Source organism: Populus trichocarpa, chromosome 9, assembly GCF_000002775.5.
Source record: "Populus trichocarpa isolate Nisqually-1 chromosome 9, P.trichocarpa_v4.1, whole genome shotgun sequence".
In the NCBI taxonomy this organism is placed as follows: Eukaryota; Viridiplantae; Streptophyta; class Magnoliopsida; order Malpighiales; family Salicaceae; genus Populus; species Populus trichocarpa.
Window position 1 is genome coordinate 5,241,561 of NC_037293.2, and position 24,789 is coordinate 5,266,349.

The 24,789-nt window shown below is 33.6% G+C and overlaps 1 protein-coding gene across 2 annotated transcripts; it reads left to right on the top strand.

The window, feature by feature from the left end:
• The first annotated feature begins 18,801 nt into the window (after positions 1–18,801).
• LOC7482347 (protein SMAX1-LIKE 6) lies at positions 18,802–23,579 on the top strand. 2 transcript variants are annotated; one of them, XM_024608207.2, is made up of 4 exons: positions 18,802–19,040; positions 19,250–20,478; positions 21,164–21,410; positions 21,540–23,579. In XM_024608207.2, the coding sequence occupies exons 2-4, from the start codon at positions 19,271–19,273 to the stop codon at positions 23,427–23,429; spliced, it is 3,345 nt and encodes a 1,114-aa protein (XP_024463975.1). In that variant the 5' UTR covers positions 18,802–19,040; positions 19,250–19,270; the 3' UTR covers positions 23,430–23,579. The 2 variants fall into 2 exon arrangements, with proteins under 2 accessions (XP_024463975.1, XP_024463974.1); XM_024608206.2 differs by having other exon boundaries at positions 18,843–20,478.
• Positions 23,580–24,789: the final 1,210 nt, after the last annotated feature.

The following is a 24,789-nucleotide window of genomic DNA, read 5'->3' on the forward strand; positions in this document are numbered from 1 at the left end:
TGTGGTTGACTTGCTTTTGAGGCAGATCATAATTTAATGATTTTTGGTTAAATTTGAAATATAATTTAAAATCTGTGAAACCCATAATTTATTCTATTTTGATCACAGATCATGAAATAGCATTGTTAACATGATTTTTACTGAGTTTACAACTCAAATCTTCTCCACCAACAACCTTTGATTCCAAAATCGAGTCGTTGGTTTTTATACTTCCCAAAATACCCCCACCCTCTCCATCTTTTGTTCATCCCCATCGTGCCTTTTTTCATTCATGTTGTTCTTTCATTTTTTTTTTCTCAGATCTAACATAATTTTCTTCTAATAATTTTCACAGATCTACCATCCAATACGTTTTACTGTCAAACAACCTTCATTAGGGAGTTTGTTTGTGGGGTGATTCTTTATAACCGATATTTATCAAGAGAAAAAAAATCTGTTTGTTTTCACACTTCCAAAATACCTATCAATCGTCTCCACCTTCACATTCTTTCAAGTATCCTATTTGTCTTTTTTCTTTTTTTTTTCTCTTCCTTCCATCTTCTTGTTCCTAAAATTATTGGTTTAGAGACCGTTTTGGAACGCGGTGCAAACCGTGTTCTTAAAAAATTCAAATTTTTTTTGTTAAAATTTAATATATTTTGTATGTTTTGGATCGTTTTGATGTGTTAATGTCAAAAATAATTTTTAAAAAATAAAAAAAATCATTAACATGCATTTCGACACGAAAAGTTATTTGAAAAGCAACCGCAACCACACTGTCAAGCTAGTTCTTAGCATCCCTCAAACTAGCTTCCCAAGTCTTCCTTCCACCACTTGTTTTTGTGAAACCATCTTCGAATTCTGATTTGGATAAATAAGTTTTTTTCTTTTTAGTTGTTATGATAATACATTTTTAAATACAATGCAAATTGATATATAAATTAGTTGTTATTTTTAGTAATTTAACATACAAGAACAATTTCAACCATAATTTTAAATAAAAAAATATTTTCATAAACAAACTCTGAGAGACAAAAGCTATTAATTATTGGATGATTCATAGTTAAGAAAAAAGAGCCAGCCTCGAGACATCCTTGTTTTGCCTGTCCAGTGTCCACCACCTCTTGGCATTCCATCTCAGCTTTTAGATAATGGCAAACTTTTCCAAAGTTCCTGCATTGAATTAATCAAAACCTGAGACGTAATCTTAAGCTATTGTTGCACCTGACCAGGGCCACGTAGAGAATGATAGCAGAAGGGTGGAGGAGCGTTATAGGTTTTTGCTTGCTTCACATCATAACACGAACTTCAACCCCCGATCGAGGAAGCCCTTTTGACTCTTCTCCATTTAATTTGTAGCAGCAACGTTGAGGTCATTTCCAATTTGAAACCCAGACTTCCTGGTTCTTAATTAAGAATGAACGTCTCAGTTCCTTGTGATCTCTTGTGGATTTTGGCAAGCAAATACGTAAAAAACCTTGCAATCTTTAAACCCTAATTCTATAGGCTTTTAACTAGCAATCACGGATGACTACTTCTGATAGTTTAGTTTTAAAATCTTATCAAAATGGTAGGTTGGAAATTTAGCATATATTTTGGAATTGATAAAACTGATCAGTTAGGTTTACAAGGATAAATTAAATTAAAAACAACCCTAGGATAAATTGAACATGGCCCGAATGGTCATCGGCTTCTCGCATCGGATCCCTCACCAGCTAACCTTCATCTCATTAATTAACTCTTCTATTTGAGGAATGAGGCACTAATATAGAACAATCAATTTTCCATGCCTGGCCCATACCTAGTTGACGTTGTTTGCTCGGCGGGAAAGTGAAAGAAAAAACCAAGGCGAGCTATATCTGGGCTTGTCAGGGTGGTGCAACCTCCCCTATGTAACATAGAAATCGTGGGTTTCAATCTCTCCCTCTTCCTCTTCTTTGTACCAGAAGAAAATAACGTTGTATTTGACCACAATAACTTATGAATGTATTTTGCTCGGGGTGCTTGAATCTATCTAGATCGAGCTCCATCTCTCCACCCAGGTTTTTTTTTTTTAAAAAAAAAGGTAAAATACATGCAATAAGTGTTAGATATAATTGTTTTTAAGTCAGAGAAGAAGTCCTAGTCTTTAGGAAGAGCTGGTCTTCAGGGAGAATAAAGTTTGTTTTTTATTTTCTATTCTAGTTGCCACGTTATAGGCTTGTAAAGCGTGGGTCTGTTATTTTCCTTTCATTTTTGTAAAGGCTATAAAATAGCCCAATTTGCTGCAATCAAATAATATATTCTTCTCTGCAAATTCAAGAATTCTGAAACCAACAATTGGTATCAGAGCCCAACATTGTGTGTGCGAGTGAATCACAGAGAGTGCGTGTGTGAGTGATCTGTGTGAGTGATTGTGAGAGTGTGTGCGAGCAATTGTGAGAGATTTGAGTGAAACACATAGCGAACAAAATTGTGAGAAAATTGAGTGAGAGTGAAACACAGAGAGATCAAAATGACAACCCCAGACAAGTTTTTCCCTTTCTTCGATGGCCACTATGATTGGTGGTCAATGACGATGGAGAATTTTTTGAGAAGCAAAGAGCTGTGGAGTTTGGTGGAGGAAGGGATCCCCACACCAGCAATAGGGACATCACCTGCAAGTGAAGCACAGAGAAAGACCGTGGAGGAGGCCAAGCTCAAAGATATGAAAGCCAAGAACTACCTGTTTCATGCAATTGGAAGAGAAATCCTGGAAACAATTCTTGACAAGGGGACGTCAAAGGCCATTTGGTGCTCCATGAAACAGAAATTTCAAGGGTCTACGAAGGTGAAAAGGGCACAACTTCAAGCTTTGAGAAGGGAGTTTGAGTTACTTGCCATGAAAGAAGGAGAAAAGGTAGACAGTTTCGTGGGACGCACCTTAACTGTGGTGAACAAGATGAAGTCCAATGATGAGAAAATTGAGCAGAGCACAGTGGTCAGTAAGATACTTAGATCTTTGACCCCCAATTTCAATTATGTCGTCTGTTCAATAGAGGAGTCAAATGACTTGAGTCATTTGAGCATTGATGAATTGCATGGGAGTCTGCTTGTCCATGAACAAAGAATGCAGGGACAACAAGAGGAGGAGCATGTTCTGAAAGTGGCTCAGGAAGATAGATATGGCAGAGGAAGAGGTCGAGGTGTGTTTAGAGGAGGACGTGGTAGAGGTAGAGGGAGACAACCTCTAAACAAAGCACTCATCGAATGTTTCAAATGCCATAAGTTGGGACACTTTCAAGATGAGTGTCCAAACTGGGAAAAGAAAGCATACTATGCTGAGCTGGAAGAAGAAGATGAGCTACTGTTGATGTCCTACACCGAGCTTCATCAAACAAAGAAAGAAGAGGTATGGTTTCTTGACTCGGGGTGCAGTAATCATATGACTGGAAACAAGAAATGGTTCTCAGATTTGGAAGAAGTTGTTAATCGGACAGTGAAACTTGGGAATGACATGAGAATGGCAGTGGTAGCAAAAGGAAGCATAAGGGTGAAATTGAATGGCATGACTCAGGTAATATCTGATGTTTATTACATTCCTGAACTTAAAAATAATTTATTAAGCATAGGACAACTTCAAGAGAAGGGGCTAGCCATTTTAATTAAGGATGGAACTTGTAAAGTATTTCATCCTAAGAGAGGACTGATTATGCAAACTGATATGAGCAGCAATAGAATGTTTTATCTGTCAGTTTCCATAATACCAGGAAACTCTCTATGCTTACAAGCTGAAGATGTATCAGAGAAAGAAGCTTATATGTGGCATTGTCGTTTTGGGCACTTGAATCACAAGGGACTGCAAACACTCTCTTTAAATAAAATGGTGATTGGCTTGCCCTCTTTGAAATCTTCACAGAAGATATGCACGGTATGCTTAACAGGCAAGCAACATAGAATGTCTGTACCGAAGAGGAGTTTGTGGAGGGCATCAAAGCAACTTCAGCTTGTGCATTCGGATTTATGTGGTCCTATTAAGCCAGCGTCAAATAATGGAAAAAGGTACATCTTAAGCTTTATCGATGATCTCACTCGTAAAGCCTGGGTTTATTTCTTACATGAAAAGTCTGAAACTTTTGCTATATTCAAAAGCTTTAAAGCCTGTGTTGAGAAAGAATTAGGTGCATACATAACTTGTTTAAGGACAGATAGAGGTGGTGAGTTCTGTTCAAAGGAGTTTAAAGAGTTTTGTGAATCACAAGGCATCAGAAGGCAGTTGACAGCAGCCTTTACTCCTCAGCAAAACGGAGTTGCCGAGAGAAAGAACAGGACGATTATGAATGCTGTTCGGTCCATGTTAATTGAGAAGAAAGTTCCTAAAGCTTTCTGGGCTGAGGCAACAAGATGGTGTGTGCATATTCAAAATCGATGCCCAACAGCTGCAGTTCCAAACAAGACCCCAGAAGAAGCATGGAATGGTGAAAAACCAGTGGTGGATTATTTTCGGATTTTCGGATGCATAGCACACGTTCATGTACCAGATCAAATGAGGAGCAAGCTGGATGATAAGAGCAGAAAATGTGTCTTCCTAGGTGTTAGTGATGAGTCCAAGGCGTGGAGATTATATGATCCAGTCTCAAAGAAGATCCTCATCAGTAAAGATGTTGTGTTTGAAGAAGAAGAAGAATGGGATTGGGGCAGAACAGAGGAAGAGATCAAGCAAGACACATTAGAATGGGAAGATGAAGATGAAAGTGATGGAGAGGATGACCAGAATAATGAAGAAAATGGTGGAACTTCTTCAGACAACTCTGACAGCAACTTACATGATGGAATGTATGAAGACAATTCCGAGAGCAACACAAACAGCTTGGGTAGCAGTCTGAGAGAATCACCTCCAAATGAGCCAAATCCTGATACACATGGAGAATTGACTGAAGGAAGGAGTGTACGAGGAAGAAGAGCACCAAGTTGGATGGCAGACTATGAAACAGGAGAGGGATTATTTGAAGATGACAACTTGAATGCAATGATGGTGACTGAAAATGATCCAGTTTTGTTTGAAGAGGCAGTTCGGAGCAAAAAATGGAGAGAAGCAATGTCAGCCGAAATTGAAGCCATAGAAAGGAACCAGACTTGGGAACTCACTGTGTTGCCTAAAGGAGTTAAACCTATTGGAGTTAAGTGGGTGTTCAAAACCAAGCTTAACGAAAATGGGGATGTGGAAAAATTTAAAGCAAGGCTGGTGGCAAAAGGCTATGCACAACGACATGGAGTAGATTACACTGAAGTTTTTGCTCCAGTGGCAAGATTTGATACCATCCGTATGATACTTGCAATGGCTGCTCAATCCAGCTGGGAAGTTTTTCAACTTGATGTGAAGAGTGCTTTTCTTCACGGGGAGCTTAAAGAGGAGGTGTTTGTACAGCAACCTGAAGGATTCACAAAGAAAGGAGAGGAAGAGAAAGTCTACAGGCTGAGGAAAGCATTATATGGCCTTAAACAGGCACCTCGAGCTTGGTACAGCAGAATTGAAGCGTATTTCACACGTGAAGGGTTTGAAAAGTGTCCTAGTGAGCACACATTGTTCACAAAGTCGAAAGAAGGTAAAATATTGCTAGTAAGTCTTTATGTTGACGATTTGATCTTTACTGGTAATGATAAGAGCATGTTTGATGAATTCAAAAAATCAATGATGCTAGAATTTGATATGTCTGACTTGGGGAAGATGAAACATTTTCTTGGAGTAGAAGTTAAACAATGTGCAGATGGCATTTTCATATGTCAGAAAAGATATGCTCGAGAAGTGTTAGCAAGGTTTGATATGGAGAGTGCTAATGCAGTGAAAAATCCCATAGTACCAGGTACAAGGTTATCCAAGAATGAGGGAGGAGTTCGGGTTGATGAAACTCTATTCAAGCAGGTGGTTGGAAGCCTCATGTATTTGACTGTAACTAGACCTGACTTGATGTATAGTGTTAGTTTAATAAGCAGGTTTATGTCCAGTCCCACTATGTCACATTGGCTTACGGCAAAAAGAATTTTGAGGTACTTAAAAGGTACAACTGATTTTGGAATTCTTTATAAAAAGGGAGAAAGCAGGTTGAGCCTCATGGCTTTTACAGATAGTGATTATGCCGGCGATTTAGATGATCGGAGAAGTACATCAGGGTTTGTGTTTATGATGGGGTCAGGGGCTGTTTCTTGGTCCTCAAAGAAACAAACAGTAGTCGCTCTCTCTACCACGGAAGCAGAATATATAGCAGCAGCATTGTGTGCATGTCAGTGTGTTTGGCTCAGAAGGGTGACAGAAAAGCTTGGAATTGAAGAGAAATCAGGTACTGTGATTATGTGTGATAACAGCTCCACTATACAGTTGTCTAAAAATCCAGTGTTTCATGGGAAGAGCAAGCATATTGATGTAAAATTCCATTTCTTAAGAGACCTGGTGAATGAAGGAATTGTTGAGCTGAGCTACTGCAACTCTCAAAATCAAATTGCAGACATTATGACAAAACCTATAAAGCTGGAGCAGTATGAGAAGCTTCGTGGAATGCTTGGAGTAACTGAAGTAAGCTTAGTGCAGACGCATTAGCTTAAGGGAGGGAATGTTAGATATAATTGTTTTTAAGTCAGAGAAGAAGTCCTAGTCTTTAGGAAGAGCTGGTCTTCAGGGAGAATAAAGTTTGTTTTTTATTTTCTATTCTAGTTGCCACGTTATAGGCTTGTAAAGCGTGGGTCTGTTATTTTCCTTTCATTTTTGTAAAGGCTATAAAATAGCCCAATTTGCTGCAATCAAATAATATATTCTTCTCTGCAAATTCAAGAATTCTGAAACCAACAATAAGAAACCAAGAATTGTTTCATTTTGTGGCAAGGGACCTTAGCAGTTTTCAGTTAAAAATTAGTGGAAGATCGAATATATATGCTCATCGAGAATCTAAAAAAACCCAGGATTTATCACGAGGATTGTTGTCTTCTTTGACGGTGGCGGGTTACCTCAAACCTGGGGTTTGCCAAGAGAGTTTGGATTTGAATAGTAATATCACAATTGCAGCAATTCTACTTCTTATGATTCCATTTATAAAATTATTCTTCCAGGGTTTTGAGATAACCTAGCTCCTTACTGCTCTTCTTTTAAGTATAGCAAATGCTTGAAAGAAAAATGACAGAGCACCCCCACAAAACACCGCCCCATTTTCCTTTCATCATTCCTGTCCTCCTGTTTCTACCTCCCCACTCGAGTTTTTCTTTGTTTTAGGAAAGGAAATGGTGTCACATCAGGGTCCAAAGCGTGGCATCTTGTCGACAAAGTAAACATCTCCCCTAAGCTAAAGTCATTGCTTCTCCTTCTATGGCTGCCTTATGTGAACAATTGGCTCTCAACTATAGAGAGGACATTCGCAATCCTCCATATCACATCAAAATATCTCAAGCCAATATGCTTTGATTGACACGTCAAGATTCGATTACACTGGCTGACTAGGTACCGGGAAAGGATCAAGTCGATTAAAAAAAAAAAAAAATCAGTTACGACAAGTAATTTTCACGATTATATGATTAACCTTTTTTTATTTTTATTTTTAATTAATATATAAGTCTATATCGGTGTATATCTCGATTAATTTCATAAATTTTAAAATTAATAATTATGTAATTCTCTAGTAACTTTAAAATTTATAAAACTTAAACTAGTAATATCTAAAAAATAAATTTAGATCCTAACCAATTAAACTATACCCCTTAAAATTTTTATTATTAATAATATATAGGTTAATTGGTGGCACCTGATCCAAATTCATCAGAAGAAGTGACAGTGATATTTTCGAAGTCGGGGAAGTTCTTGATTTTTTTTCTCTCGGAAAGTTTTCGGTTAAAACACTCTTGAATGTGTAATACTTAAAATACTTTCACTACATAATCAAATTTGGATAAAACATGAGAGATAATATATTACATCTCAGTGTTAAAAATACTTTTTTATTCAATATATTTATTTGTTTTTTTTCCACATAGATATAAGTTAATTACACATGTTATAAGTTTCAAGAGGCGTAACGTGATGGTAAAGAACTTGAGATCTGCACAGCAGGTCTCGAGTTCTAGTCAAGACGTCCATCTCTTGTAAGAGTCTGTAACAATTGGGGTTTTACTCGTTCACCTGAGCCCACAAAATACACTTTTAAAGAGATCAAATCCAAAAAAAAAAATTATAATTTACAAGGCCACACTTATTTTAATATACTTAAAAAAAAAAACACACTTTTAAAACAACCTCTTCATTAAGTGACCTTGCAAGGCTACAGGACCGAACTTCAAAGAAACACGTTTTGCTTTGTGCGATGTCTTATCATGCCTTTCATCTATGCTATATATTTCGAACCTTTTGAGCTGGCCTGATGGTGGAAAATGGAAATCCACTTGGACTCGTACGAAACAAGCTATAAGACAAGATCCTCGGGTAGCCCTGGTCTGGGCTTAAAAGAGAGAAGACGGCAAATCTAGGAACGGACAATTAGTGGAAAAGGTGTCAAAAAAAAATATGATATGCTACTATTCCATTTCAAGCAAAACCCACTTTACACAGAAAGTGAGGGTTAATTACTTGGCTCCTCCTTTTCTTCTCCTCTCTCCATTATCATCACCACTTCAAAGAATAAAATCAGTCCTTCCATATATATCCACTCGCCATGCCTGCGCCAAGTTGAGAGATGCAACGCAGTGATGAACTAAGCTGTTGGTAGTGGGCTACTTGTCAAAAAAGTAATCCTTTCTAGAAAGAAACTAGAGTTCAGATCTCACATATATAGACTATGAAAACCAGATGGGATCTTCATCAACTGTTAAGTTCTGATCAATATATATTTTTTGTTTTTAAACAAATCGAAGAAGGAAGCTTTATCTCTCGAGACAAGAAAATCGGTTCAGCCCCAGATTGATGAATAATTGGGACGTGTTTCTGAAGTTGAAAAGCAAACAGATGGTAATGGTGATTGGACCTGGCAACTTGCAAGTGGATTAGTGTAAGTCCAAAATAAGCTGTCACAAGCAAGTAGCTTTTCGCGGTGGATGGCCCTCCTGGTTATTGAGGTCGAGGGATAAGAAAATGAAAGCGATGGAGGATTTGGCTGAAGATCCATGGCCATCCAACCACCATTATAGGAGAGAGAGAGCAAATGGGTTTGTGTTTTGGGACAACAACTATTCCAAGATCACAGTTCTGCCTCTTGGCTCGGCACATGTCCTCTAAACATAAGCACAATAAAGTTCTGGTGGATTAGGACCTCGATGAACTTAGGCTTGTAAGAGGGGCATATGGGAATAAAGTTTATTAAATGAGTTGACTTGCATGCACCTGTAAAAAAGAGGTGCTTCAACTACCTTTGGCCACCATGAGATTAAAAAAAGAGAAGAGGAAAAGATGTGTTTTTTTTTCCTGGTGCAAGTCAAATTTCTGTTTTTTTATTTTTGTTTCTGCCCATCTTTAGATTCAATGGACCTTGTGGATTATATTTCTCGTTCTATGGATATTTAAATGGAAAGAAAACCTCCTTGCGTAGCTCCATGTTCAAGGTTCAACGAATGTTTCTTTAACAAAGGAAACGCTTCTTATTCGTTTCTTTTTTTTTGTCTTTTTCTTTTTAACGTGAGTGTTTGGCTTTATTTGTATATATCTTAACTAATTTTATGGATCTTAAAATTAATAAGCATGTAAATTTTCAGTGATCCTAAAAAAACTCAAATTCATAATCATTAAGAAGCAAATTCAAGATGTGGTCAGTTTTAATACACATGTATTCATCTTACACGATTCATAAGCATCATTTTAACATTTTTAAAAAATGTTATTTTTAATAATTGTAATATGCTGATAATCAGATGATCAGAGTATTTCAGAATATTTATCACACGGACGCCTTCCTTGAATAATGAGTGCCGAAGCGATCGATTTCAAAATATTTCAAAGCTTCGAACAATCCAGTTAATTCGATTCCCTTATCTCAATTATTTGCACTTCGACACGTGCCGGGTAAATGCAGGTTTCACGTGCTTCAGCTGGGATCATCCTTGTGCAATTTCATCATGATTGATACAAATATTGTCATGTTGTGTGCCCCAGTTCTTGGAGTTCAATTTTAATTTACCTTTGAGTGAGAATTAATTTATTTTTACCGTCTTGGGGTTTAATTTAATCCACTTCATGTATATTTCGAGAATCCAGATTGGAAGAGAAACCGAGTGAATTGTGATCCCAGATTTTGAAAATAATAGCTTTTGTTATTTTGGTTGGAACAAAAGCTTGCCATTTAAATGAAATGAAAATCATTTCAAGTGTTTATTGTTTAGAGTTGCCTATGCTGTGCTTTCTTAGAGTTCTTTTGTTTTTTTTTTTAATTATAATCCATTTGAATCAATGAGAATTAATCTAGTTTGTTAACATATACAAATATAATTAAAAAAATAAAAGTGGCTCATGTGTGTTGATCACGCACAAGCAAGTGAGAGGTTTTCAAATTTTTTGGATGACACATGTAGTGTTTCATGGTAGTCAACTACTGACTTCCACAATAATATTGGAAGCATTGCTCCGTTCTTTTTTTGTGATCATACACGTGTGTTTAGTGGGTTTCAGTGATCTGTTTTTTCTTTCCTCTCTCTTTCCTCTATTATTGCCTTGAATTTTGCACTAACCCTTTCAAAAATTAAATTTGTCATTTGAGTCTATATATGTACCGGTTTTGCTCTTTATTATTTTAATTGTTATTTGTTCTACTTTTGATGTTTTTTTAAGTGATTTTGTTTCTCAATTTATTTCCTCAACATTTTATTTTATTTTATTTTTGTATTTAGTTTGATCCTTGTTTTTTTTATTGGTAATTTTTTATTATTTTCTTTATTTTTTTTAATTTCATCTATCAACATTTTATTTCATTTAATTCTTGTATCTAAGTTAACCCTCATTCTTTTGATTTATATTTTTTTGTTTTTTATTATTTTCTTGATTTATTTTATTTTTCAATCTAGTAGCCTTTTTTTTCATTTAGTTTTTATACCATATTCAATCTTATTGTTTTAATTGCTACTTTTTTTTAGTTCCGGATGATTATGAATTTTGCTTTATGACTTTTTTGTGTTTGCTTTTTTATTGGATAATCTTGGTTTCAATACCAAGTCACAACTTTCGAATATCAGCGTAATTTATCTTTGGTCTTTTTTTTCAAGTTCTTTTTTTAAATACAATTTTTTTTTAATTTTATCTTTTAGTATTGGGTTATTGGGCCTTGAGCTCCGTGATCTTCTTTTCTTTCATTTATACGGGGTTATCCCGATCTCATATCTCAAGTCATGGGCTAGTCGAGTTAACCCAAATTGACTTAGTTTTTTTTTACTTTTTTTAAATTAATTTTTTTGTTTTGTCTTTCATCATTTAGTTTACTTAAGAATTGACCTTCATTGTTTTATTCAATTTCTTTTATGTAGGGTTATTTATGTCTTATGACAAAGCCGAGAATTTGGTATGCTAACTCTAGTTAGGTTTTTTTGTCATTTTTAAAAATTATTTTCTTTTTTTTCCAACTTGTCCTTTAATGTTTGCTTTGACGGTAATTGAACTTCAAATTTTTTATTATTATTAAATAAGATAGTTGATATATTTTAAAAATATTTAAATGGTATTTTTTTATAATATTGAAAAATATTCATTTTTTGATTAGTTGTTGTTTTTTTAGTTTTTTTTATTATTGACTTTTTTTAATTATAATATTAAATTAACCAATATTATTTTACTCCTTTAAAAACACTATCTTTATTTGATCATCCTTTCATGTTTTTTTTTTTTTTTGACCCGGTCCACAGTGTGGCATATAACACGAATCTAGTGTGCTGTGAAATTGAAAAGTACAGGGCCATTTTTATGCTATTTCATGAATATTCTACAGGTTTAACTGCAGCGAAGAAAGAAGTTGAAAGACGTTAATGTGGGCAAATTCATTGGAAGAAACAAAAAGTCAAATCAAATGCCTGTTTTTTCCGCATCCTCCCCTTTCGAGAAGGGAAGGGACGAAAAACTATTTATGGTTTTGTTTGTTTTTTTAAAAAATAAAATTATTTTAAAATGATTAAAATAATATTTTTTATTTTTTTAATACCAACACATTAAAATGATCTGAAAATATATAAAAAAATAATTTAAAATAAATAAAATAAAATAAAAATTAATTTTTTCAAAAACACTTTTAAAATGTAAAAATAAACAGGTTGTATACTAGAACCAGTGATATCTACTATATATTGTGTTATTGCAATGAATTTTTTGAAGTTTATTTTTTATTGAACTATATGAAAAAATAGCTATTAGCACACAAGATAATGAAAAAAATTATAGAGGAAAAAAATTCAAAATGATTTTTTAACTCATGCAATATTTTTGTTTTGATAATAAAATGGTTTTTTATTAGAAGCATAGTTCATTAAATAAAAAGCAATAATAACCAGAAAAATATAATAATTTGAATTGAAAAGAAAAAAAAATCTAATAAAAAACCTAATTTTCTCACCCGTGCATTTTTTTTATTTATAAAAATATTTTTTTATGAGAAGCATTGCTTCCAAAGTAAAATCTTGTTACAATTCTGATAGCAAATTTTAAATTAAAAAAATTAGAAATTTATGAATCAATTGTTTTTACACATTTATATTAAAAAAACTCAAGAACAGTGAATTTGAGAAAATCATATAAAAAATTACAATAAAAATAAATATTTTATTTTCATTCAGTATTAATGAGAAAATTACTTTTAACAATAATTAAAATAATAATGATATTAATAACAATAATGTAATAGGAATAATGAAACCAATAATAATACTGCTAATAGTAATAATAATTGTAGTAATATTAGTAGTTTTTTTTATGATAGTAATAGCGATAATGATAATAATGATGTTAATAATAATAATAATAATAACAACAACAATAATAGTAATAGTAATAATAATAACAATAATGATATTAATGATAATAGTATTAATAATATTAGCAGTGGTATTAATAATAGTTTATTATGATGGTCTTTATGATTATGGCATAAATAATTGTGATGATGAAAATAATAATATTAATAATATTAGTGATATTAGTGATAATATTTTAATATATTTTATTATTATTTTTAAATAATCCAATCAGCAGCACCAACCAATGAAATAGTTATAATTATAATGTGTAAGTAAGTGTACAGATTTGAAAATAAAATGCCAAGACAAAGACCTCTCATTGTCGTGCCTGTAAACCTCCGTGATCCAGTGTAAAGAGAGGCAGGGGTCCCTGAGTTACACAGTCAAGTGGGTTTGTCTGAAAATGATGGATTGGTTGATGAATGAATTTATTTTACACGTTTCATATTTAAATAATTTAAAATTATAAAAAAATACTAATTTAAAGTAAAAAAAATTCAAAAATCTTCATAAAAGCTTTTTAAATGTAAAAAAACAAACACTCTGTTAACTTTATGCAGCAAAAAAGGAGTGTTTTTTTTTAATAGAACAGGTGGGGAAAATTACAAGCTAGCAAAGTTGAAATTGTTTTTTTAGGAATCGACAAAATCCGAGTAGCGTAACCAAAAAAAATTTAATTGGTTATGCTAATCTCAGTAGCGCAACATGATGAAATTTAAGGAACCGTTTATATATCGGAAAATGATTTTTTTAAAATTATTTTTTAAATTTATTTTGTATTTGTTTATTATTAGAAAAGTTGATCAATAAAAAATACTTTTTAGTTAAAAAAAATTAGCTTGGTTTTCACAAAAGTGTTTTCCTTATATTTTGGACGGAAAACACTTTTTGAAAGTTGTGAAAAATTTAGAAATATCATATTATTTGCTAATTGTATCAAATTTGGTCCTCAAACTTTTGATTGCTATATATATTTTGTTTTGAATATTTTTTTTCAATTTCATCCCTTAGAATTTGATTTTTATATTAACTTTGATCCTTATTTTTATGATTGTTATTTGCTTTTCTCTTATCATTTTTTTAATTGAAATTTTTTATCTATCAAATTTGGTTCTTGTTGTTTTGATTGTTACTTAATTTATTTAAAATAATTTGTGAAATTATAATTATTTTTATTTTTATTTTTTAATCTTTTAATTTTTTTATTTGTTAGATTTGATCTCTATTATTTTGATTATTATTTATTTTATTTAATATAATTTATGAAATTATATTTTTTTTTCAATTTCATTCTCATTCAACTTTTTAATTTGTAAGATTTGTTTCTCGTTATTTTAATAAACTTGAAAAAAATAAAATATTAATAAGTTATTTTACAGCTTATTTTTCATGACATAACTAAACACTAGAAAGTATTTTGTAACTTACACTAACAAATAATGGAAAATAATTTATTTTTTAAAAATTTATTTTTTAAAAAAAAATCCTTTAAAGTAAACAAACAGGGTGTAAGTGGCTGTGTTATTGAAAAGTAACGCAGCCCTTGAAAATACAATAAAAAATTAAAAAGTTGTGCTACTCTTGTATTCTTTTCATTTGTGTCAATTTGGGCACAAATGAGGTGCTAAAAAGAACATAAAGGCTGCGCTGCTCTTTTTTACGCAATCTTTTAAATTTATTTTTTAAAGATTGTGTTGTTTTTAATAATGCAACCCTTTATCTATATTTATTTTAAATTTGATAACATCTTCACGAGCACGATTACCCAAACTGTACCATTTCTCTTCTCTTTTTTCTTTTTCACGCAAAACAGATTCTATCTGTATTCGTTCCCATTTCAATTAATCAAAGGTTCATGTGCCACGTAAATACACAAACTTTATACTTAAAAATTACGGTTGGAAAGACTTCAATAATTGTTCATGCATTTCTTAGGATTTGATGCATTAATTTATTTTAAAACAAAATCCTCACCCCCAAAACACCAACCCTTTATTTTTTTTCTAGTTATTTTATCTTGATTTAACACGTGTCAGATAATTTTTTTATATAAAAAACAAATAAATATACAAATTAAAAGGTCTATGCATGTATTTAATTAAATACATCGAGAGAACTATTTGTGTCAATAAATACAAAAAATAAAGTGTTAACGTGTCTATTCAACTCGCATCGCTACAAGTTGAATAATTTTTTTCCTAATACAAAAGAATTAATGTAAAGGTGTTATTAACGGTTGTTTTTTATATCGAGTAACAAATATAACCGTGAATCAAAAAATTGATGCTCGCATATAATAAAACATAGTAGAGATCACATGCGTCAATAAAAACATATAAGATATCAAGCTACTTTTTAACGTAACATAAGAATGGAAACATTTTGCAACCATTATAGTGAAACACCATTTTCTTGGTCTTTGTGTGGTAATTTTTTTTAAAAAAAAGTGTAGAGAAAAAAATACAAAAAATACAAAAGAATAAAGATATGAACAATAGGAATGATATAAATAAATCAAGTGTAGAGTAATAAATATTTTTATGTTTGGTATATTTTTCCTTTTCTATATTTATTGATTTAAGTATCGAGGAGTCTCTTGTTCTGACAAAAAATAAAAAAACATGAATCAAGGGAAAAAAATCAGAAATCATAGGAATAAGGATCAAAATCTAAAGCGTAAAAACATGATAAAAAAAATCAAACATGCAGAATTTTTCAACATGTATTTTTACATAAAAAAATCCCATATGTAAATGGAAAAACTTATGCACGCATCTAACTAAAAAAAATAATCATTATGTAAAGAAATGAAAAAAAAAATCATCAACAATAAACAAAAAAGAAACTGAAAAAACCAAGAGATAAATCTAGATTAAAATATTTAATATCGCAACACGAGTAATTTACCTAGTTGTTTTTAATGAATTGATTAATCAAAATAAATTTGTAATAGAAACCGACACACATAAAATTTATTGAATACGATAAAAGTAAAAAAATACCATGCAAGGCTACACATGTTAAAAATCTTATGAAAAAAAATCAATATTTTTTTAAAAAAATTAATCTATATAGTTTTTTTTAAAATTACAAATGAATCATACTAACCTCTTTAAAAATTAAACACACCCAATATCATTAAAGAATAATCATAGTCTAAAAAAGGCTAAATGAGGGGGGGGGGGGGGGACATAAATGAGGTATTAATTAAAACATAAACAAAAAAATTATTTTAAAAATACATATAAAATAAGGCATTAATTTTTTCAAAAAATAAAATTAAAAAATAAAGAACTAGCAGAATTAGGCTAGATGTTGTTGAGCCTGACAAGCGAGGCCTAGCGCTTTGCCTATCAAGCAACGGGCCCTGCGCGAATATGTTGGGTCAGCCCAAGTGTGCGGGCCTTTATTTTATTTTATTTTTAAATTTAATGGGGCGGACGACATGCTATCCGCCCCAGTTATAAAAAAATGTGTCGCTTGCATCAGCAGTTAACACATCATCTGAAAATCCCTAGAATCCGGCTATTGTGGTTGCCGAAAAAACAGGGTCCTAGATTTTTTTACAAACAAATCTATTTTTAACCAATTTTTGACATAAAACATTTAGAAAACACTTTAGAAACCTTGTTAAACGAATCCACAACCTTAAAAAACACAAAAAAAACCCAGAATCTTTCCAATAGAGCGCAACCCCAAGTGCAATTTTTTTTTTAATATTCTTAATAAGTTATGATGTTGAAAATAATATAACTTGTTGAAATTTTGTTTATTTTTTAAATGATACTATTGTGAATAATATAAATATAAAAAATCTTAAGTGGTTATATTGTTGAAAACAATGTAATTTATTAAACTCTTTTAGTAAATTATGTTGTTTCGAAAAATATAACCTTTATAGGTCTGAAACTGAAAAAACCGAACCGAACCTGAAAAAATGAGCCAAACTGGTTTGAACTGGTTTTTTTCCTAAAAAACCAAACCGAACCGAAACCGGTCGGTTTGAACCGATTTTGGTTTTTTTTTAAAAAAAATTCGGTTTGGTTATTTTTTTTATAAAAACCGAACCGAACCGAAAGTAATCACCTCTATAAAACAATGTAATTTATTAAACTTTTTTAGTAAATTATGTTGTTTTGAAAAATATAACCTTTATATTTTTTGTAAAAAAAACTAGATTTAGCTATCTTCAATAACGCAGCATAGCAGCTTCGTTATTTCCTCGGATATTGTTTTTTGGCTATGTTAATTTGATAGATACTAGATATTTGATTGTCACTCTATCGTGGTTCATAATTATTTTTTTAAAATTATGGATGGATAGATTATTTTAATGTTTTTTTTTTATATAAAATAATTTTAAAATATAGATTAAAAAACTTATTTGAATATCTAATTAAATAGATCGATAATCATTAGTGTCAATAAACAAAAAAAAATAACAATAACTAAAAGAAAAATTAAAAATTAAATATAAATTAAGATATATAATTTTATAAAAATAAATATTTACCCATTCATGTCTATTAATTTTTTTTATTAAAATCATTAAAACATAATAGAAATAGAGATCCTTATAAAACTAAGTGAATAAAATAAAGAAAAAATATATATTATGCAATGTTGAATATATAAGAAATATAACTTTAAAATAAATATTTGTTTATAAAATAAAGTGTATATATATAGAAAATAAAAGAATTTTTCCGAAATTAAATACAAAATAAAACATTAAAAGAAAACTTAAATTTGTTTAAAAGACAAAACCATGTTCTCTGCAGTATTGAGCCATCACGTTTTATTGTTTCTGATAATTTTTCTTGACGTGATAGTTTTTTTTTTTAAATAGCTCTATAAAGACATGTTGTCAAGTTGAGAAAGTACATTCTTGTTCTCAACGCTCGAGATCCTCCATGTTTATATGTTTTTCCAGCACCTTTTGTAACCTACGACCCTCCCTTCTAGCCCATAGAGTTGGGATTACTTCTAGGATTATAATTTTTTTTTTATCAAACATCTTTGCGAATCCTTATGTGTTTATAAGATTTTTTTAAAATATTTTTTTATTTAAAAATATATTAAAATAATATTTATTTTAATTATTTTTAAATTTATATTTTACATCAACATATAGAACGATTCACAAACATTAAAAAGTTTTAATTTAAAAAAATAGTTTAGATTTTAAAAAAATCAAGTTGAAATCAATATCTCATAGTGTTTAAATAGCAATAGCAATAGCAAAATAATAATAATAATAATAAAATTAAAAGTGACTTTTAAATTTTAATGATTCCTTATATAGAATATATAAAAAGAAATTTTATGATTTTAGAAAGTATTATTGATATTCTATTAATTCCTCTTTAAATTTACTTTTTAAAAAATAAACATAAATAGGAAAAAAATATATTAGGTGAACATATTCTTTATTATTTTTTATGAGTTATTGTTTTTATTATTATTATTCTTTATATTTATCTATTTCTTTAAAGTAACAAAGCTCACAACTAATCTAGTTACTTTATTAGTATTATAATTTTTTTTTATTTGTATTTTTTTAATAATTATTTTATAATTAGATAAACTTAGAGTTTTTTTGGGACTATGCTAAGGTTGTATTTTAAAGTATTTTTTATTTAGAAATATATTCAAATAATATATATATTTTAAATATATTTTTTAATTATAGTACATCAAAACAATTTAATTTTTTTAAAAAAATAATTAAATTTTAAACGATTAATGTTTTGCCGCGCTGCTAAACTCACCATTAATCCACTAATATATCATCTGAAGAGATCATTGGTTGTCCGAAACAATAAAAGAAAAATGTGTGGTGGTGCAGGCTTGCAAGGTCATCCTAATATGCTAATTAATTAAAAAGACATCCAAAACCAAATCTATCACCTTATCAAATACAATCTTCTCATATTCCATCCTCAATTTAACACCCAAAAAGCAGAGACACTGACTCCTGCCATCCCCTCTCCTGTCATTGTTGCTCCGTGTGACATGCTTCAGTGGGCACAGCATCTCTCTCTCCCTCTCTCCCTCTCTCTCTACGCCTGAAGAAGAAGAAGAAGAAGAAGAGTGGAGGTAAATAAAACCCACGAGAAGAAGAGAATCTATGCCGAGACTCAACGGTGAGTTTTCTTTTGTTCCATTGCTTAACTAACCGGACCCACACGCCCAGACTCGACTCCACCTCACCTCTCCCCACTCTCTTCATCAATAAATAATTCATAAAGCTGTCGAAGTAAACAACACCTTGTCCTATTTTTTATTACAACCTTAAAATCATAAAGAAATTCAGACCTTATCTTCCTCAATATATACACATATACACGCACAGGTCTCTGTTGGCTAGCCGGCGATGCCGACGCCGGTAGGCGTAGCGAGGCAATGCTTGACAGAAGAGGCGGCGCGTGCTTTAGACGAAGCCGTTGCGGTGGCGCGTCGAAGAAGCCACTCCCAGACGACCTCTCTGCACGCTGTCTCTGCTCTACTAGCTCTCCCGGCCTCAACTCTCAAGAACGCCTGCTCACGTACCACCACGAGCGCGTACTCCTCGCGCCGCCAGTTTCACGTCCTCGACCTCTGCGTTGGCGTCTCTCTAGACCGGTTACCATCTTCGAAGACGCTCGAGGAGGACCCGCCAATATCGAACTCCCTGATGGCAGCGATCAAACGGTCACAGGCGAATCAACGCAGACACCCTGATAATTTTCATATGCACCAAATACACTGTAACCAGCAAGCGGCGTCGGTTTTGAAAGTTGAAATGAAACATTTCATTTTATCGATTTTGGATGATCCGATTGTGAGTCGCGTATTTGGGGAAGCCGGGTTTAGGAGTTGTGATATAAAGATGGCAATAGTTCACCCGCCGGTTATTCAAAGTTCGAAATTCTCACGGGCTGGATGTGCCCCCGTATTTCTATGTAACTTACCAGGCTCGAATAGTACAGTTCCTGGGCGACCACCCGGGTTTAGTTTTCCGTTTAGTAGTGGGCTTGATGATGATGTCGGCGATGATGATGTTTGTAGGAGAATTGGGGAGGCTTTAGTGAGGAGAGAAGGGAAGGGAAGAAACTTATTACTTGTTGGGGTTTATGCAAGTAATGCTTTAAAGGGTTTTGTTGATAGTGTAAATAAAGATAACAAAGGAGGCGTTTTGCCTAGTGAGATTAGTGGGGTGAGTGTAATTAGCGTTGAAGATGAGGTTATTCATTTTGTTAGTGAAGGAGGGGGAGACAAAGAGAAGATGAGGTTGAAGTTTGACGAGTTGGGTCAGGAATTGGAGCGGTGTTCGGGTCCGGGGATTGTTGTGAATATTGGAGATCTCAAGGTTTTGGTTGGTGAAAATGTGTGTAGGGATGCCTTGAGTTATTTAGTTTCGAAATTGACGGGTTTATTGGAGGGTTTTAGGGAGAAAATCTGGTTGGTGGGAGCTGCAGATAGTTATGACACATATTTGAAGTCTGTAGGGCGGTTTTCCGGTGTGGAAAAGGATTGGGATCTTAGGATTCTGCCTATTACTTCTTATAAGAGTCCCATTGGAGGTTTTGGCACGAAATCGAGGTGAGTTGTTTTATCCTGTGATAACCCTTCTTTTTTGTTGCGTCAAAAGCTGAAAATAATGTTATGCTTTCGTTGGATATTTTTAAAATTTGGATGCAAGAATTTCTATGCAGGGTGGTGGAGTCTAAGTTTGATGTGTGCATTTCTGATGGTAGCATACTGTAGGAAGAAGATAGGGGAAAGGATATGGCGGAAAAAGATTGGCCTGAATTTGATATTTTTATTTTTATTTTATTTGTTAATGATTGTTTCCATGAGCCAGAGTTTGCTGCTGTTTTAGACTTATTTACTCGTGTTTTAATTTGTTGTCTTGATTACATTAGTATATGCATTTTCTAAGCTTTTTCTTTACATAATTTTTTTTGGCTACTAGGTGGTTCTATTCCTTTGTGCTTGTTGTTAGTTATATTGCTTGTGTGCCAAGTATTACCATGTTCAAATGGCACTTATTCTTGCTACCGAAGCATTATTCTTGTTCCATGAAGTCAAATTTAGTGTAGATCTTTTTACTTGTGGTTATATTTTTCATTTTTATCTTTTTGTTGAAAATGAGATATGACACCATGTTAATGGCTAGTGATATTCAAAAATCAATTATGCAAATATGTATGCTGTGCATACAGTTTAGCTTCTGACCATCTTTTACCCATTCAATCTCACAGTTACCTGCTCATGACACTTACAGCTTGTTGGGGTCTTTTGTTCCGTTTGGTGGGTTCTTTTCTACCCCATCTGATTTCAAAATTCCATCAAACAGCATAAACCAATCAATCACTCGTTGTCACCTTTGCAATGCAAAGTATGAGCAAGATGTTGCTGCTATTCTGAAGATGGGACCAACAATATCAGTTGCTGAACAGTGCTCAGAGAACTTACCTTCTTCGCTACAAATGGCTGAACTTGACACGAGAAAGGCAGTGGACATGGTCAAGGTGTGTCACTTCGTGGATGCAAATCTTTGACTTAGCTCACCATGCACACACAGCACACTATGTATTTTCTGTTTTTCTTTGGTATTAGTGGCAATATTTATGGAAGCGTGTGCTTCATCTTCAGTGCAGACCAAAGATGACGGTACTTCATTGAATGCTAAAATTTTGGGTCTGCAAAATAGATGGGATGATATTTGTCAACGTCTCCATCATGCTCAGCCATTCTCCAAATTTGATGTTTCCCAAGCCACATCCCAGGCCGCCATTGCTGAGGGTTTTCAGTACCTAACAGGTAGGAAAGAGAGCAGAAGCAATAGTAGCAGCAGAGATTCATCACTAAACGAGAATCAATGTGCATATCTAAATCTTGGCGCTTGTTTGGACAAGCAAAAGATCTTTCCAGGGAAATACTGTGCGGTTTCTGAAGTTGAGAATGTTAATCACCAATCTAAGCTACTTGAAGAAGTTCCAAGATGTCAGCAAGAAGAGAAAGAGAGCCCTTGGCTTACCCCTAACCCTATGGCCAATGTGAGTCTGCCCACTGACAGGACATCATCTTTTTCTGTCACTTCTGTAACCACAGATTTGGGGTTGGGAACACTTTATGCATCAAGCACTCGAGAGCTGATTACTACAAAATTATGTGACCCTAGGGAGCATCAGGAGCACTTCTCAGGTTCCAGTTCTGTGGAGTATGATGACAATACTTCACTTCAAATTGCACAATCTTCTTCCTGCTCTGGCCCTTCTTCCGGAGGGCAATTCAATTTAAGAAATTTCAAATCAGTGATGAGAGCTCTTTCTGAACAAGTTGGTTGGCAAGATAGAGCCACGCTTGCTATTAGCGAAGCTGTATCCCGCTGCAAAGCTGGACATGGAAGACACCATGGTTCAAATTCCAAAGGAGATATATCGTTTGCTTTCCTTGGACCTGACAGAATTGGAAAGAAAAAAATCGCGTCAGCACTTGCTATGGTAATGTTTGGCAGTATCCAAAGCTTCATCTCCATGGATTTGGGCTCCCATGGTAAGGTTAAATCATCAAACTCAATGCTTGAAAGCCAAGAATTACATGATGATGAATTAGGGAGGTCGACAACTTTTGTTGATTATATTGCCTCAAAGTTGAGCAAGAAACCCCATTCGTTAATCTTTCTTGAAAATGTTGACAAGGCTGATCCTTTGGTCCAAAATAGCTTGTCCTACGCTTTGAGGACTGGTAAATTTCCAGATTCACGTGGAAGAGAAGTTAGCACCAACAGTACAATTTTTGTGGCAACCTCAACAATTACAGTGGGTAATACAAACTTACTCTCAGAGAGAGAAACCATTAGGTTTTCTGAGGAAATGATACTCAGAGCTAAAAGCTGGCAAATGCAAATATTAGTGGAACATGTTGCAGAGGCTGCCACTAAAAGCAGTCAAATGAAGGTTAGGATGTCAAGAGAAGTAACCTCTGCAGTCTCATCTGGAAATAAAAGAAAACTAGATGTAACCAGTGACTCTATGGAGCAGGAAAGCACCTGCGAGTCTAGCAAACGGGCCCATAAGCCATTGCGATCCTATCTGGATTTGAATCTTCCTGTAGAAGATACAGGAGAGTGTGCCAACTGCAGTGACAATGACAGTGACTCTATTTCTGAAAGCTCACAAGCTTGGTTGGAATATTTTTCTGATCAAGTGGATGAAAAGGTGGTATTCAAGCCATTTGATTTTGATTCTCTTGCTGAGAAGACAATGAAGGAAATCAGCAAACAATGTCAGAGGGTATTCGGATCCGAGGTATTGCTGGAGATTGATCATGAAGTCATGGTACAGATACTGGCAGCTTCGTGGTTGTCTGAGAAGAAGAGAGCGATGGGGGATTGGATTGAAGAGGTTGTTGGGAGAGGGTTCAGTGAAGCCAAGCAGAAATCCCAAGCTGGTGCCCAGTGTATTGTAAAGCTAGTTACTTGTAAAGGCCTTGTGGTGAAAGAGCAAGCTCCTGGAATATGCCTGCCTTCAAGAATAAATCTGTGAACTGATTTTTTACTGATTAGTGTTTCTTGTAATTATATGTATAGTAGCGTATAGCTCTAGTATCTGGAAAGCCCTTTTGGTCAATTGATCCCAGAATCTTTTTTGTGCAGCTATCATTGTGTAACTTTTTATAATAACTTTTTTTTTTAATATTTTGTGGAAGAAAAGGGGATGCCTCTTAGTAGTTGGCCCTTCACTTGCCAAAGCAGCTTCAACTATCAACCATGCCATACTTGAAATACAATTACAAATGACAGGAGTTTCTCCGAAAAAACAAGTGTATGTCGAGAATTTCTGAAAAACACAAGAACAAGTTGATGGATTTTCCTGTATGTATCATGTGAGTATTTCAATTTGTCTAGTGCGCCAGGGAGTGACAGGAGTTTCTCCGAAAAAACAAGTGTATGTCGAGAATTTCTGAAAAACACAAGAACAAGTTGATGGATTTTCCTGTATGTATCATGTGAGTATTTCAATTTGTCTAGTGCGCCAGGGAGTGACAGGAGTTTCTCCGAAAAAACAAGTGTATGTCGAGAATTTCTGAAAAACACAAGAACAAGTTGATGGATTTTCCTGCATGTATCATATAAGTATTTCAATTTGTCTAGTGCGCCAGGTAGTGGCTCCACCATCAAGTAGAGAGGTTCAGGTGTGCAGCAGCATTCCATGTGCTATTGATAGCTGCTGTGATAACAGTGGTAGAGAGGGTTGATTTTGCTTCAGGTTTGCCCGGCAATAGGGCAAAGGCAAATATGGATGATAAGATTCAAGACTTTGAACCATTCCATCTGTTAGGCCCAACCAAACTATCCATCTCCTTCAACACACACACAAACATTGTATTTGCAGCTATGGTGAATGAACAGAAAAGGCTTGGCATCATTTATAAATTATCAGAAAAACTTTCCTCCCTTCCTCCTGGAGGATTCAAAGCTCGGAAGATTTATCCCCATTTGAAGATCGCAGGCTTGCAGCAGGGTGAGTTCAGACTCTCTCACCATCATGTAGAGTTGGCCTGTCTAGAACAAAGACAGGCAGGCCCAAACTAATTGAAAGTATTATATTTGAAAGCTCCTGTTTGCCTTTTTTTCTCTACTAGATAGTTGAAAGCAATACAGCATATAGCTCACTGTATCAACATCCTATTTCTTTCAACATCCAAAACCCTATCGGTGTTAGGATAGTCCAGAGCGCACTGCCACCTTAATGGGGGCAGCATGACAAGCTCCCTTTGTCTGCATGTTTTTTTTTTTTTTGTTTCCACTCCTGAAAATTTGTGTTATGTGATGGTCCTAAACTCAGTTTTGGGTTCTCAATGATCACTTCTTCCGTATTTCGTGAATATTTATTTATGCAGCAG